Raw genomic sequence first — 16320 nt, forward strand, 5'->3', positions numbered from 1 at the left:
CAGCACATTTGGGCTCCACATCTGGTAATATTTAAGGGCTGTTCACACAGAAATGTTGAATGTTGACACCCACAGACAGACACAACCTGGTAAAGTTTTCAAACAGTGAACTGAGACTGCAACTATTAGTGAAATCTATATTAAAGCTCTTCAAATATGATTTAGATTTACAGTAATTGTTTTTCATGTTTAAATCTGATTTATTCTTGTGTTTAAAGCGTTTGTCATTCCTCTACTTCAGTGTCTCAGACTCATTCAGAAATGATTATTAAATGCTGGATTAATGCACAAGAGAGTTTGGCGAACACGTTTTACACCATTTCAAATATATATTATATGTGCGGCTGTATAAGTCACATACAGCGCTCAGCATAATGGAGGACAGCCCATTCTGAAAACCAAGACTTTCCTCCATTTCTCAGTCAATATAGGCAGTGTATTCTGCTGCATTTAAACAGAACACATTTATTAAACTGATTTATTCATGAACATCATATTTTAGTCACCAAACATATTCAGAAATTGTAAGATAATACAATTAAATTCAGGCTAAATATTGCAAAAACCCTACAAAATTTCACCTATTTTTTCCACTGTTTTGCTTCTCTTGTTTTTTCCTCTTTTTTATTTGTATTTAATATTTTTCTATAACACATAAATATGAGTGCCCTAGTTTTTACACCGTTATCATGAGTTATTTTGTTAGATGAGCTCCAGATTTGGCTAATCTATTGTATATGCACAAATATAATACTGTAGAGCTTCCTATTAAACTATGAATGTAAAAGAGAGATTAGTGAGGGCTGTACTTATATATGCTGAGCACTGTATATTGTTCACCCAGAGTGTTTACATGGTCACACAGCAGTAACACAACAAGCATTGAGTTTGGGCTAGCTTCTGCAGATGGACATTGCTGTACACTGCCCTTGATGGGTGAGTGGGGGAGTGTCTGTTGTCTCTCAGGTGTGAATTATTCATGAGCATTGTCACTCACACATACAGCTGAGATCACCCAAAACAAACTTAACAAAATGTAGATCATTGTAATGTTTTCTCTGAATGAGAGAACAGAATAATTTCACATAATTGTGCAGTAAATATTCTAGTCTACAAGACTGCTTACTCTAAACTCTTGTTCGGGCACATTCAGTCTGGTTTTTTGTTTCTCTAAAACTACAAAAATACAAAAAAAAATCCCTTGTTTTGCTTTTCTTCATTTTCCTCTTTTTTAATTTTAAATTTAATATTTTTCTATAACGCATAAATTTAAGTGTGCTAGTTTTTGGACTGTTATCATGAGTTATTTTGTTAGATGAGCTCCAGATTTGGCTAATCTACTCTATAATATACTATAAATAAATATACTCTAAACTCTTGTTCAGGCACATTCAGTCTGGTTTATGGATCTTATTTCAGCTACATTTGTTTCTCTAAAACCAACTAACCACACATAATATTTATTTCTACAAAACAGATGTCAGGGCATGTCAAAACATCTCAGGGGCCCCAAAATCACCTCAGACCCCTGAGGGTTAACTACATGTATAGTATGAGCAGTGTGAAACACAATCACTGATAAACCATAATTCCTGTTATCTGGGGTTTAGTATCACCCAGGGTTAACATGTTCAAGCATGAAGAGCTCTAATATGAAACTGTCTGACTGTAGTTATTGTAGAGTGGAGAATCATTTACCTCAGTGTGTCCAGTTTACAGTGTTGACTCTTCAGTCCATCAGAGAAAAGCTTCACTCCTGAATCCTGCAGGTCATTGTTACTCAGGTCCAGCTCTCTCAGCACACAGTTTGAGGATTGTAGAACTGAAGACAAACTCTCACAACACTGAACAGTGAGATTACACATGGCCAATCTGAGAAAGAAGAACACACATTACTAAAAACACACTGTTAATGTGATCAGTCTGATGTAACAAAACAAAAAATAAATAAATCGATCGATCAATCGATCAATCGATCAATCAATCAATCAATCAATCAATCAATCAATCAATCAATCAATCAATCAATCAATCAATCAATCAATCAGGTGTTTAAACTCAGACCTCAGTGTGTCCAGTTTACAGTGTTGACTCTTCAGTCCATCAGAGAGAAGCTTCACTCCTGAATCCTGCAGGTTATTGTTACTCAGGTCCAGCTCTCTCAGCACACAGTTTGAGGATTGTAGAGCTGAAGACAAACTCTCACAGCACTGAACAGTGAGATTACATGCGGCCAATCTGAGAAAGAAGAACACAGATTACATTAACAGTGTGATTTCAGTCATTCATCTGATGTAAAAACAAACTATGAGGTTAATAATATGACAAACTATTGGAATTTGTGTCAATTAGAATTATTGACTATTGTTATTTAATAAAACTGAATATTAAATGTCATCTAATATATTCCTGAACATGTTTAATGTAAAAAAATGCAAAATTTAGATTTAGATAAGAGGACCACGAGACTTTATATATTTATGAACCTGCAAAATGCAAATGACCAGAGCCTGTCAACCCTGCTGCCGGGTCCAGAAACCTCCTCAGACCTCATCCACATTGCTTCTCTTGTTTATTTTATTTTTTTTTTTTTGTCAGAATGACCAAAACATCAGACAAATTCCTAAATAAATATTTCCAATAAACCAGTTTAAAGATAAACTATAAATATGATCATTAAAAATATAAAATATAAATAAAGATTTAGAGGTAATTAAATAAAATAATCATTAAAATACACTGATTTCCTGAACTGATTAAGAAAAAGAGCAACTTTCATTTGAGAAGCAGCATTTTGCAGTTTCTCCACTAATGCTCTTAAATATATCTGGACATTTCCATCTCAATCAAAACACTTTTAATGTTGTAGAGTGGAGAATCATTTACCTCAGTGTGTCCAGTTTACAGTGTTGACTCTTCAGTCCATCAGAGAGAAGCTTCACTCCTGAATCCTGCAGGTCATTGTTACTCAGGTCCAGCTCTCTCAGCACACAGTTTGAGGATTGTAGAGCTGAAGACAAACTCTCACAGCACTGAACAGTGAGATTACAGCCCTGTAGCCTGTGTAGAGGACAAACAGCAACACAATCAGCAGTGAGAAATGAGCAGTGTCGAGTGTTCATGAGTTCAGTCTACAGTGATAAAAGCAACACTGGAAATAAACTATATATATATATATATACTGCTCAAACAATAAAGGGAACACTAAAATAACACATCCTAGATCTGAATGACTGAAATATTCTTATTAAATACTTTGTTCTTTACACAGTTGATTGTGCTGACAACAAAATCACACAGACATGATCACTGGAAATCAAATGTATTAACCCATGGAGGACTGGATTAGGAGTCACACTCAAAACTGTAGTGAACTGCAGGAATTACTGACACACTCCAGACACATGAGGTCCAGCATTGTCTTGAATTAGGAGGAAAAAGAATATTATTTTCATTTAAACACATCTTCTTTTTATTTATTTATTTATTTATTGAATCAACAATAAACTAAACTAAAGCTGTATTTCTCCATTCATATGACTGTACTGAATTATTGAACAGATTATTAATAACTAATCAGAGAGCATTTTACTGAGCTCAGTGTAAAGTTTAGTGTTTAGGCCTACAGTAAATGTAATATTAGAGGCATGTCTGCGGCGAGACGGCAATACTGTGTCTAAAATTACACTATTTCTCTGATCAGAAAACAAACACAATTATCCAAGAGCAACACTGTGTTAGATTTGAGCAAATACACATCAACAAATGTCCTATTCAGCTGCAGGAGCACAGGGATTTACAGGGATTTGAGTTATTTTCCAGGATAAACTGTAAAGCAAATGAAGTAGATTATTAAATAAGTACAAATGTTGTTTGTGTGAGTAAAAAGTCAAGAAAAGTTTGTTAAATACGTTTAGAAATGCTGAAATAAATGAGCAAATAAGGAAACAGAACACTGCCGCCGCGTCCCCATGCAGTAATATGGTGTATCAGCGATCTCACAGGGGGACGATATGGCCAGCTAAAGATTTTCTGTTAAAGCAGGGCAGTGATTCACTAAACTGATCTGAGTCTTCAGTGCAGACTGATGTGTGTCTTCTGTGATCAATCAATGAATACTCACAGAGCTCTTCTGCAGTTTCTCACAGCTGCTGTCAGTCTCCGTCTTCCCTCATCTGATGTGTTGAATTTATTAGAGTCTAACTCATCCAGCGGCTCCTCTGACATCTCAATCATGTAGGAGATTGTTGAGCAGTGAGCAGGAGAGAGTTTCTCCTCTGAGTGTTTGTCTGATTTCACAAACTCCTGAATCTCTCTGGCCAGAGTCTGATCTTTCACCTCCAGCAGACAGAGGAACAGATTGATGGATCTTTCAGCTGAGAGACGGTTATCTCTCTTGATCTCGTCTTTAATGTACTGTGTGATTCTTCTGATGTTCTTTGAGCTCTTCTCTGTGTGTGTCAGCAGATCCTGGAAGAGTCTCTGATTGGACTTCAGTGAGACGCCCAGCAGGAACCGCAGGAACAGATCCAGATGACCATTACTACTCCTGACAGCTTTATATACTGCTGATCTGAGCAGAACATACAGAGACTTCTCAGAGCTGGACTGTAGATATTGATTATATGAATATTCTTCATCATAAATCACCCTCAGCGGTTCTCTGTTCTTTGTTAAATGGCAGTAAAACACAAAGAAAGCAGCCAGAAACTCCTGAAAGCTGAGATGGATGAAGCTGTAGACTTTCCTCTGATGAATCACAGATTCCTCCTTGAAGATCTCAGTGCAGATCCCAGAATACACCGAGGCGTCAGTGACGTCTATGCTGCTCTCAATCAGGTCCTCCTCATAGAACATCACATTGCCCTTCATCAGCTGTCTGAAAGCCACTTCAGCAAGTTTGAGGATCACTCCTCTGTTGGACTGCAGGAGTTTCTCTGGATCTCTCTCTTCATACTTCTGCTTCCTCACGTTGATCTTTAGCTGTCTGAAAGCCACTTTAAGTTTGCTGATCACTCCTCTGTTGGACTGCAGTTTCTCTGGATCTCCCTGCAGATTCTTTGGATCTCTCTCTTCATACTTCTGCTTCCTCATGTTGATCTGAATCAGCAGGAAGTGGATGTACATCTCAGTCAGAGTTTGAGGGATTTCTGCACTCACATCTTCTTCCAGGAGCTTCTGAAGCACAGTGGAGGAGATCCAGCAGAAGACGGGTATGTGGCACATGATCTGGAGGCTTCTTGCTCTTCTGATGTGGGAGATGATTCTGCTGGCTTGATGCTCGTCGCTGATTCTCTTCCTGAAATATTCCTCCTTCTGAGGCTCAGTGAATCCCTGAATCTCTGTCAGACGCTTGATGTATCTGGAGGGGATCTGATGGGCCGCTGCTGGTCTGGAGGTGATCCAGATGAGAGCAGAGGGAAGCAGATCTCCTTTCAGGAGGCTCCGCATCAACACAGCCACTGATGAAGATTCAGTCACAGCACAAACTTTCTCCTCATCTGAAAAGTTGAGTGTGATTCTGCTTTCATCCAGACCATCAAAGATGAACACAACTCTACACTGCTCATAAATCTTGGGCTCCAGATCTTCAAGTTCAGGATGAAAGTCCAGCAGAAGTCTGTGAAGACTGTACTGATGATCTCTGATCAAGTTCAGCTCTCGAAATGGAAGCACAAACATGAAATCTACATCCTGATGGTCTTTTCCCTCGGCCCAGTCCAGAATGAACTTCTGCACAGAGACGGTTTTCCCGATTCCAGCGATGCCTTTAGTGAGAACAGTCTTGATCTGGGCTTTCTCCTTCTTGATCTTCTCCTCATGTCCTGCTCCAGCTGAGGCTTTAAAGATGTCATTGCAGTAGACTGGAGTGTGTTGTGAGGGTTTTGTTCTGGCTCTTTTCTCCATCTGTAAAACCTCATGTTCTTCATTCACTCCTTCACTCTCTCCTTCTATGATGTAGAGCTGTGTGTAGATGCTGTTCAGGAGGGTTTGAGTCTCTCCATGGTTGATTCCCTCAAATAATCTCTCATACTTGTTCTTCATGCTGGTTTTGTGCTGCTCTTTGACTCTCTGAAGTTCATCATGTTCTGGTTGGAGTGAATCCTGCTGCAGGTCTCCAGTCTGATCATCTCCATCCACACTGCAGGAACAACAACAACACAAAGAGTCAATGAGTGTGAGTGTAAAGATCCTCTAGTGAAGCCATGTGTGTTTTCTCTGAATCAGCTGAGACACAATACACCAATTTAATCAGATTTAATTTAAACATCACACACTGATCACTGTAAACACCAAACACTGAACACACATCTACTGTTCAAAATGCTGTAAACATTTAACAGTGTTTGTCATTTAATAAATGCAGCACTTCAATAATTTAATTTCATTTATTCACAATGATGCTGGAGGCTCACTAAAGACATTTGCTGCTGTAGTGTGTAACGTGGTAATGTTGTTTCTTTTACTGTATAATTTCTGTTCTCATGTTCCTCTAAATCTTGTATTCTGCTGTCTGTAGTTCTGAGGGTTGTTGTGATCTTATGCTTGTTAAATGTTTTACCATCAATAGGAAAATAATGATTCTCTGTCATCTCTGCTGTCTAAATCTGTCTGACTGAATATAGTTTTTAATTCACATGATAATCTCCAGATCATACAAGTGTTTTCTCTCAGGGTTCAGGATTTCAGTAACAGCGCTGTAACATTGATGCACTTTATTAAGACAATAATAAAGAGAAGATCTGAATACAGTTTCATCCTAAATCAATATCTCTCTCGCCCATAATTATTTATCATATGAAATGTGTCAAGGCTCGACAATAAGGGCTGCCTGATGGCCCGGGGCCAGCATGCGAGACACTCTGGACAGTATACATAATAGTTACTGACCCGATCAGGCCAGTGCTGCCTTGTCACTAAAGTTTAATTTGGCTGAGACTGTTTGTCAATTGTGTGCAAATACAGGGTGCTTATACGCTCAGGTCTGCATCTTATTAATTTGTCTGAGATCGCCAGGGTGAGACGGTCTCGGTTAAATTGAGCGGATCGATTGTAGAAAATAAAATGATCCAACAAAGTAACAAACCAGGCTGTATCACAGTGTATTATGAATGTGTAATATTAATTTAGGAAAGTTGACCAAAATTAATCTTATAATATGGTGTATTAATCCTGTTGTTTTGTTCATTTCTGTACTGACACTTTGACAAAAAGATCCACATTCATCTGCTTCATGATCTGACTGCAGTCAGGCTAATGTGATTATTACGTTGATGCATCAAGCAAGAACAAGAAGTGAAATGCATTTTAGAACTGGGTTTACAAATAAAAGAAAAATACTAAATATTGACTGTATTATAGACTGATGTAATGAGCCTGTTTCTGAACTTAGGCATTTTGAACTAAACCACACATTAAACAATTCACTTTATTTAATCTAATCAGTGTATTTAAATTAAATGTATTTATTTATTTAAACACATCGTCTGTAAGGGTTACATTCATGGAGCTCACCTCAGTCACTGTCATTAGTTGTCATAACTTTATTATTATTATTTTCAAATCAATTTAAGGTAATAGATGCACATTTCAGAGGCTGTGCACTTTACGGCAGGGGTGCAATTCTTGGCATAACACCGCTTCATCTGTTATTCCTCTCTATATTGTAAGCCTGTAATGCATAATTCTAGCCCACATTTTTAATAGACTGATTAATTCAATAGACAGATTTTTACAAAACTTGACAACTGAAATGAGGCCATGCATGAGAAAGTCTGAGCGCTCTGATTTATGTGTGGTGACGATGTCTGTGGGTGTCAAAATTAAAGTGCACATTTTTGCTTATAATATACAAGTAGATTTTTTTCCAAGTTTAGTTTCATCAATTGTAAACAAATCATTTTTAAATTGTCAGTTGTATTTAAAGAAAGGTTATGCTGAACAAAGTGTGAGTGTACAATTATGTTTGGCTTTTGACACTAAGAAATAGCTATTTACTTATTTTTTTGGGTGGGGCCAGTGAACATTTCGGCAGGGCAAGTACAAATCTGAACCACTGGCCCGATTGGGCCACTAGAAAAAAATCCTTAGCCTTGAACCCTGTGTGGTGTGTTTGTCTAACAGAACTTGTTCATTTATCTTGTCTAAAATCTTTCTTTTTATTACAAACCCTTTGCTGACTATTGTAAAAGCCTGTAAACTCACTCTACTGACTCTAACAGTTTGAGTATTAATACTTTCGTCACTTAATACTACTTCAGTACTACACTAATGATCAGATGTGAGTGTGTGGACATTTAGATTTAAAGTCTCCTGTATTTTGTTCCCTGTAATAAAATGTCTTGACTGGACTGTGGGAATAAAGTGTAATAATGTCTGATCTTCTAGAAACACAGGATCATATAAATGCTGCAGTGTGATCATGTGTGTGTAGAGATGATCTACCTGACAGCAGGTCGTGTGATTTCACTCTTAAAATATATTGGTTCACCCATAGACGCGTCACTCTTCATAGACACACAGCTGGGCTCTGCTTCTGCTCTCTTCTGATGAACTGAACTAAAACAGAGAAGATTAAAGTTCAGCGCTGCACACACTGGAGTCAACACAGCAGATATTCAGTCATTATTTAAAAATCACTTAACACAGCATTTTATTTCATTTTTATTTATTTGTGTCACGTTATCAAATAAAAATAAAACTACCCACGAACAAATCGAAAATTATTTTGGTTAAATTAAAAGTAATAATCATATGAAATGTCAAGTGTAGGACTAATACCTGCATCCTGTAGACAAATCCTGATCTCCAGCAGTGTGTGTGTCCTCCATGATGGACCTGAAGAGTTTGATCTCCAGCAGAAACTGATGAACAATCACAGATCTCCAGTCATTGATCAGCCTTCATAATTCAGCTGAATGCAGGAATAGATCAGCAGCTGAGACACTCAAATCCAGAAGCTCATCACGAGTAAACTAATGAAGAATCACAGCGTCATCCGTTTGATTATAATAACATCATACACACATTCACATAAAGCTTACAGGTTTAGTCCAGACATTAAAGATTTAAAGCTGTTCTGCGCTGTAAATGGTTGATTCTGGTTGTTTAAAATGGCGACACAGCAACTAAACACTTTCACTTTCGTTTCTGAAGGAGCGGCAGATCATGAGTTCAGTGAAAAACATCCGTCACAAACACTCTAAACAGAGCAGAGAAGAGTCAAACAGCTGCAGGGTTATCAAAGCACCTGCGGAGGTACATTTTACTATGGTGATTTTACCTGAAGCAGTATAAACACTGGACACAGAGAAGACAGAACAACACATACCCGGATATCCTCTTCCTCCTCCTCCTCCTCTTCTTCTTCTTCTTCTTGTGTGGCGAGTTATAGAAAGCAGCGTAAAGCTGAATACCGCCACCTGCTGTACTACAGAGTGTATTATAATAATAATATGTGTACAGTTTGGTCAAATCAGTGTCATAGAGCTCAACGTAGATTTGTAGAAAATAAACTGACTGCTTTCCCATATATACTCTAATCTTTCTTTATGAAGTCTAGTACAGCTTGTGTTATATTCCCCATGTGTGACTGCTCTGATGAGAACAGCTCAGGCATTGAGAGGATCAGGAGTTGTCCTGTTGTGTCGCTGCACTGATAATCCTCTCGTGTGTAACTGCAGATGAAAGCATCGTGTCTCTGTAGTGGTTTAAAGATCAATATGATCATTAAAATATACTGTTAAATAAATTGGAATCATTAAAAATAAATAAATACAAAGAAGAGTTAAAATCGATATGATTTACACAACGATGTGTTGCTCTTTGTATTGAATAACTGCCTGAGAAAATGACTTGGAGTGTCCGCTAGGGGGTGATCTAGAGCTGCAGATAGTAGGCGTTGTTTAACTGCACTGTGACCTTTTTTGTTTGTTTTTAATTGCATAACTGTCAGGAACAATCACACAACACAACACAAATAATGAAACACACAAAAAATAATACAACAATGGTAAAAGTCAACAAAAAACAAAACAAATAGATAAAACAGATAAATAAATTAAAATAAATTAAATTACACAAAAGAAAAGTGTGCAGCATTTCTACATCTGATGATTTTAGGTATTGACAGAGAATTTATAAAAAGTGTCATAATATTTGATGCATATCTCAGATTTTATGTTTTTTTTTTAACAATTTCACTGTAGAAAAAAAAAAAACGGCGGTTAATGTGGGAGAAGATTTAGCAGATTTCTGTTTGTGTATGTAAAACTTTGCCAATAAAATAAAGAGATTCACAATATATTCAAGACATTTGTTGCATTTGTTTTCATAATGAAAAATTACATATTTTAATGTAAAATAATAACTAAGTTTTGTCCTTTTACAAATATATTTGGCTGATTTTTCCAGAAATTCTTTACAATGTTGCATTCAAAAAACAAATGGCAAAGGCTCTCTTCATCCACAGATATCCTCCATTTCAATGTGCTTTGATAAAAGCGATTTTACTGGGTAAACTTGATGTAATATTTTAAAATGGATTTCCTTCATTTTATTATTAATAGAATATTTGAAGGGAGTTAACCAGGCTTTTTTTGTAATTAATATTAACTATAATAGAGTTCCAGAGAAATGTGCCTCTAGGAGTGATTTTATTTTGCTTCTGAAAAATATTACGAATATGTCTGTTAGTACATTTATTATCAGTCAACTCAACACCTTCTAAATGTAGTTTTGGGTTTACAGCAGATTATAGCAAATATGATTTTTAACAAGTTGAATCATTTCTACAGGGATAGATTTAATTCAATTCTCTAAACAATATTGGGAAATTGTAAGTAGACATGAAATGTTCATAGGATAGGATATTCCCTGCACTGTCAAACAGTGTTAAAAGATGATTAATGTCTCTATTAAATCAATTTACTAAGAATCAAGATGTATTTGAAGAGCTTATATTACCATTATTCCAAATAAAGGAGAAACATTGTGACAGTAAGAGATTTTCCAAGCAAGAAGAGCTTGTTGATGGAATTTAGTGAAAGTAGTGTGTGTGTGTGAATGTGTGTGTGGATGTTTCCCAGAGATGGGTTGTGCCTGGAAGGGCATCCGCTGTGTAAAAACTTGCTGGATAAGTTGGCGGTTCATTCCGCTGTGGCAACCCCAGATTAATAAAGAGACAAGGCCGACAAGAAAATGAATGAATGAATGATTCCAAAAGGAATTGGGGGTAGATAGACATCTCTTAATCCAATTGATCCTGAAGGTCTTATTGATATCTTCAAAATAAAGCATTTCTAGTCCTCCTTCAGCTTTCTTATTAGTAAGAACTCTTTTTTTTTATACTTTGGGACTTGTTTTTCCAAATAAAAGAAAAGAACAAGTTATTGATATCTTTGCAATTAGAGTCTTTAAGAAATAAAGACAAGGCGGGATAAACAAACGGAGATAAACCTTCAGCTTTACATAACAAGACACCACCATAAATGGAAAGATCACGCTGTAACCAGCAATTTAACACGGCTTTTGTTTTCTTTATTCTAGAAGAAACATTTAAGTCTTGTCTATTAAGTGTATTTTTGTTACAATATTTCTAAGGTATTTGACAGAGGATTTCACTGGGATGTTCATTGTGTGTTTATTCTTTAAACTGTGTAAAGGCAGAATTTCACATTTGGAAAGATTTCAAGTTAAACCGGAAGCCTTTGAAAAAGTATTGCTTAAAGAAATAGCATCAGGGATAACAGAAGCGTGTTTGAAGAATAAGGTCGAGTCATCTGCTGATTGAGAAAACTTAAAAACTCTATCAAAGATTTTGACACCTTGAATTTGCTCACTATTGATAAAACCAATTGCCAATAATTCAACTAATACAAATAAAAATGGGGAAATTGGGCAACCTTGACGTATTCCACGATAAATGTTAAATCTCGTAGTTGTAGAAGTATTTATGATGACAGAACTATTAATATTGGTGTAAAAAATGATGACTTTTAGAAATTTATTCCCAAAACCAAAACACTCTACAGTTTAAAAAATAAAAAAACTGTGTTCAACAGAGTCAAACGATTTAAAGAAATCTAAACAAAAGGATAACAGCTTCATCATCTCCATAATCAGCATAATCTAAGAGATCAAGCACTGGCCTAATATTATTAGTTATGTGGCGACCTTTTAGAAAACCTGTTTGACATTCACTTATAATAATATTTACCTAATCTATTAGCAAATACCAAAGTTATACGTTTATAATCAATTGTTAGAAGTGAGATCGCTCTCCAGTTTTCTATCAATTGTGAATCTTTGTCAGGTTTAGCAATTAACGAGATGACTTCCTGATTCATGGAGGTAGACATTTCACCACTATTAATGCATTCAATACACATGTTATAGAGGATTTTCAATGTGTTCCCAAAAACTCTACAGTCAACCCATCTATACCAGGAGCTTTACCTGTCTTCATTTTCAGTAGTGCATCTTTCAATTCAAGAGTGTCTATATTTGAATGACATAAATCATTAAAGTCTTCATCTATAATAGGAATATTTTGATTCATTACTTTAATGAAGTTATCACAATTATTTTCATCAAAATTGGAGGTATAGAAGATTTTATAAAAGGAAAAAAAACAAAAATTGCTTTGGGATCCATAAAAAGGCTTCCATTAATATTTATTGCAGGTAACAAATTTCTTTTAAAGTTTCTATTTTCTAGGGCAAAGAAATAACTTGTGTTTTCTTCTCCCTCTTCACGCCATTTGGCTCTAGAGCGAAGGAAAGCACCTTTAGCAAGATCCGGGTACATTAGATCAAGTTTAGATTGAATTTTAGTCAACTCTTCCTCGTCTTCCTTAGTATGAATTTCCTTCTGTTCCAGAATATGTCAATTATCCAGTGATTCCATTTCCTTTTGCCTGTTGAGTTTTTAAAATCATTTACTGCGTATGATGGCAATTTTTCATACATTATATTTAAAAAGTTCCCAGTTACTTTTGAATTGATCTTTTAATCCTGTAAAACTATTGCTTGCAATATTCTTAACACAGGTATTAAAGTAATGATCATTAAGAAGATTATTATTCAGTTTCCAATATCCTCTAAGACTAGAATTCTCTTTTGAACCTTAAAGAGATAAATAAATAAGTTTATGATCTGTTAATGGAGCATGTCTATGATTATTTTCCTGAACATAACGTAAAGCTGTGTTAGAGATCAGAAATAAGTCAATTCTAGATTGTAAAGTCTTGCTTTTGTTAGACCATGTGTACTCTGATTTCACAGGGTTATAAAAGCGCCAAGTATCTGTAAGTAATAATGAGGCACAAAGACATGCCAGATTGGATTGACCAGCATGTTGGAGGGTACGAGAGGGATATCTATCAATCAAACCATCTATACAGTCATTAACATCGCCTGAACATATAATATAATATATGAAGCATGAACATTGCTCCATTTGTGATTAAGTCTGAAATTTTGGCAAACAAAGTCTTATTCAAGAATTAGAATTATAACCATAAACATTATAAATGATAACCGTTGTGTTGTCCAGTCTAATAGTCCGAATCAACCATCTTCCATTTTCATCTGCAACAAAGTCAAGTACATCTCCTTTAAATCGATGCATCAAAACCATTACACCTGCTGATTGTGGAGTTCCATGACTAAAGTAAACAGAGTTTCCTCATTGTGATTCCCAAAATTTCACATCCAAGACCGAGGAATGAGTCTCTTGACAAAAAACAAAGTCGGCATCAGTTCGTTTCAAAGAAGAAGAAATAAAGAAATAAAGCTTTCCTTTTCGTGTTCTCTCGAATACCCCTTTCATTCAAGGATGCTATACACTGTTAACCCTTACCGTAGATTATGCAGTAAATAACTATAAAATAGCCAGTGTTTAGCTGTAATGAAAAGAAACAGTATTTTACTGTAAAATGAGCAGGATTTGTATGAAATTCTGTAGTGCAAATAATAAATGACAGTAATTTACTCTATATACCATTACAGATATTTACTGTGATAATAAATGGGAAATTACTGTTCAACCATAAACAAACATTGCTAAATAACTAGTAAAAATGTTTATAAAATATATAACCGTTATATAACCGGTTAATATATAACCGAAATATATAATCCGCTGTCGCATGGTTCAGGATTGGTAGAGCTACACATCGATGAATTGGCTCTTCAGTGTTTGAACTCTCAGTAATGATTAAATCACACTGAACTGAGCTAAACTGAACTTAAACACTAAAACCTGAACTACACTGTTCCAGTTACTATGACCATTTATGTGAAGCTGCTTTGACACAATCTACATTGTAAAAGTGCTATACAAATAAAGCTGAATTGAATTGAATATATATGTATTTATCTTAAAGAGCACGCACATACATTTTTGCAGAGACGCAATGAATTTGTCTGGAAAACTTCAAATGAAGTAAGTAAAAGTGGCATTAACAGTATAGTATAAAGGCTTTCCTAAATAAATGTATAAATCATGTTATTTTTTGTGTTTTTTATTATTACTACAGATTTGGAAAGACATGAGAATCAGATTATTTATTATTATTATTAATTTTTTTGCTTTGGATAAAGTTTGTATATTTTTATTGTTTTTATTAAACGATATGTGCATAATTGTGATGCATGTAGGCAGTTGCTTTGAAAATATGCTATGTACCAGCGATGTCAAACTCCTGGAGGGCCGCAGCCCAGCAGAATTTAGTTCCAGCCCTGCTTCAACACGTTATCTTTAGATTTAGTTTGATCAGGTGTGTTTAATTAAGGTTAAAGCTCAACTGCACTGTTACCCTGTAGATTATGCAGTAAATGACTGCAAAATAGCCAGTGTTTTTCTGTAATGAAAGAAACAGTATTTTACTGTAAAAGGAGCAGACTTTGTATGAAATTGTGTAGTGCAAATGATAAATTACAGTAACTTACTTTACGTACACATTACAGGTAGTAACTGTGACAATAAATGGCAAAATACTGTTCAACCAGTACTGTCCCATCTACTCTGATGCTTTATGTTGCTATTTATAGAGACGTGCATTTTAAAAGCAGAAATCAATGATTTAGGCATCACCAGACACTCCCATAGGCTGTCTTATTCTTAACTAAAAAGTTTTAGAAAAAGTTTTCAGAAAATGCTGCCCTTTAAGGGAGTCAGGTGTTTGATTTGTTTACTGCTGTGTGCTCTATTCTCTGTCCATCAATTCAGATGTAGAGTCTGATATGTTTTAGGCTTTAAATAAGAATCTACAATGAGTAAGTAAAATGTGTTCAAATGTTTTTGAGGGTTTCTAAAATAAGGCTGTGTTTTAAGTTATAATATAGTTATCTTGAAATGTGTTGAAAGCTACATTGTTAGCTAATTAGCCTCTCCTCATGTAATTTCTTGCATTACTTTTATTTAAGTATATTTATTTATTGGATATTGCATACTGCCATAATGTACAGATGCTAACATTTCATGTATCTTTCTGGCAAATAAGCAGTTTTAATGCACATAAAAACCATTAAATTCCATCACCTTGGTAAGGTAACATGTGCACAGAAATCATCACAGGGAATCACAAAAACATGATGCACATATCTGCAGGAAGGTAGATCTCCAGGAACAGGATTGAGCACCCCTGCTATATACCATGGGGGTCAAACTCCAAGTTCCTGGAGAACTGCAGCGCAGCAGAGTTTAGTTCCCACCCTGCTTCAACATTACCTGTAGATTTCTAACAAGCCTTAATTAGTTTGATCAGGTGTGTTTAATTAGAGTTACAGCTTAAAGTCCCGGTCACACTGCACTTTTCTCCCTATAGACTTCCATTCAAACGCATGTGAGTACTGCAGACCTGGAATGCAAGCTCAAGCGACAAGTTTTACAGTTTGCAGCATTGGAAAACTCAAGCTTGGAGAACTCTGACCTGCGAAATCACATCATGTGATTGCTTGAGACTAATCAAAGATCAAACCATGACCTCTCTGAACAAAAATTATGGACCAGTCGCTCGCTTTTTCAATCTCTAATTATTTAGTTTAATCCCATTCCTTTTCGCAGTGTCATATGACAGAATTTCACATGCTCAAACGTTGACCGCAGCCTTACTGTGCAGACCTGTGGCTCTCAGTAATATGTAAGACGATATTTATATCTGCTGATTTCTTAATTTTGTTACACATTTTCTGTTGTATATTTGTTTGCTGCCAAAACAATAAAATATATTTGTCAGAATTTTTATGCCTTCTATTTTAATAACAGGTAAGAATACTAATTAATTTTAATAACACCTTGACATACTATTAATGTGTG

At 35.6% G+C, this 16320-nt stretch overlaps 2 protein-coding genes and 1 pseudogene across 11 annotated transcripts in view; all 3 read right to left on the reverse strand.

Moving 5' to 3' along the window:
- The window catches only part of LOC147845312 (protein NLRC3), a 13364-nt gene extending 3987 nt beyond the window's left edge, over positions 1-9377 (reverse strand). For 2 of the 9 annotated variants that reach the window (XM_087249772.1, XM_087249768.1), the window contains exons 1-7: positions 9332-9377; positions 8782-8864; positions 8446-8559; positions 4124-6142; positions 2887-3060; positions 2065-2238; positions 1699-1872 (exon numbers count right to left, since the gene is read on the reverse strand). In XM_087249772.1, the coding sequence (XP_087105898.1) occupies positions 1699-1872; positions 2065-2238; positions 2887-3060; positions 4124-6142; positions 8446-8559; positions 8782-8831 (2705 nt within the window). In that variant the 5' untranslated portion in view covers positions 8832-8864; positions 9332-9377. Of the gene's footprint in view, positions 1-1698; positions 1873-2064; positions 2239-2886; positions 3061-4123; positions 6143-8445; positions 8560-8781; positions 8976-9044; positions 9203-9283 lie in introns of all 9 variants that reach the window. The other 7 variants (XM_087249770.1, XM_087249766.1, XM_087249773.1 and 4 more) reach the window with 4 other exon arrangements.
- LOC141381860 (NACHT, LRR and PYD domains-containing protein 3-like) overlaps positions 1-16320 on the reverse strand; it is a 124239-nt pseudogene that overhangs the window by 3987 nt on the left and 103932 nt on the right. The gene's annotated exons all lie outside the window — the stretch shown is intronic.
- Positions 1-16320, reverse strand: part of LOC147845313 (NACHT, LRR and PYD domains-containing protein 3-like) — an 82561-nt gene that overhangs the window by 3987 nt on the left and 62254 nt on the right. The window lies entirely within an intron of this gene.

Source organism: Danio rerio, chromosome 4 (assembly GCF_052040795.2).
Source record: "Danio rerio strain M-AB ecotype USA chromosome 4, GRCz13ab, whole genome shotgun sequence".
Lineage (NCBI taxonomy): Eukaryota > Metazoa > Chordata > Actinopteri > Cypriniformes > Danionidae > Danio > Danio rerio.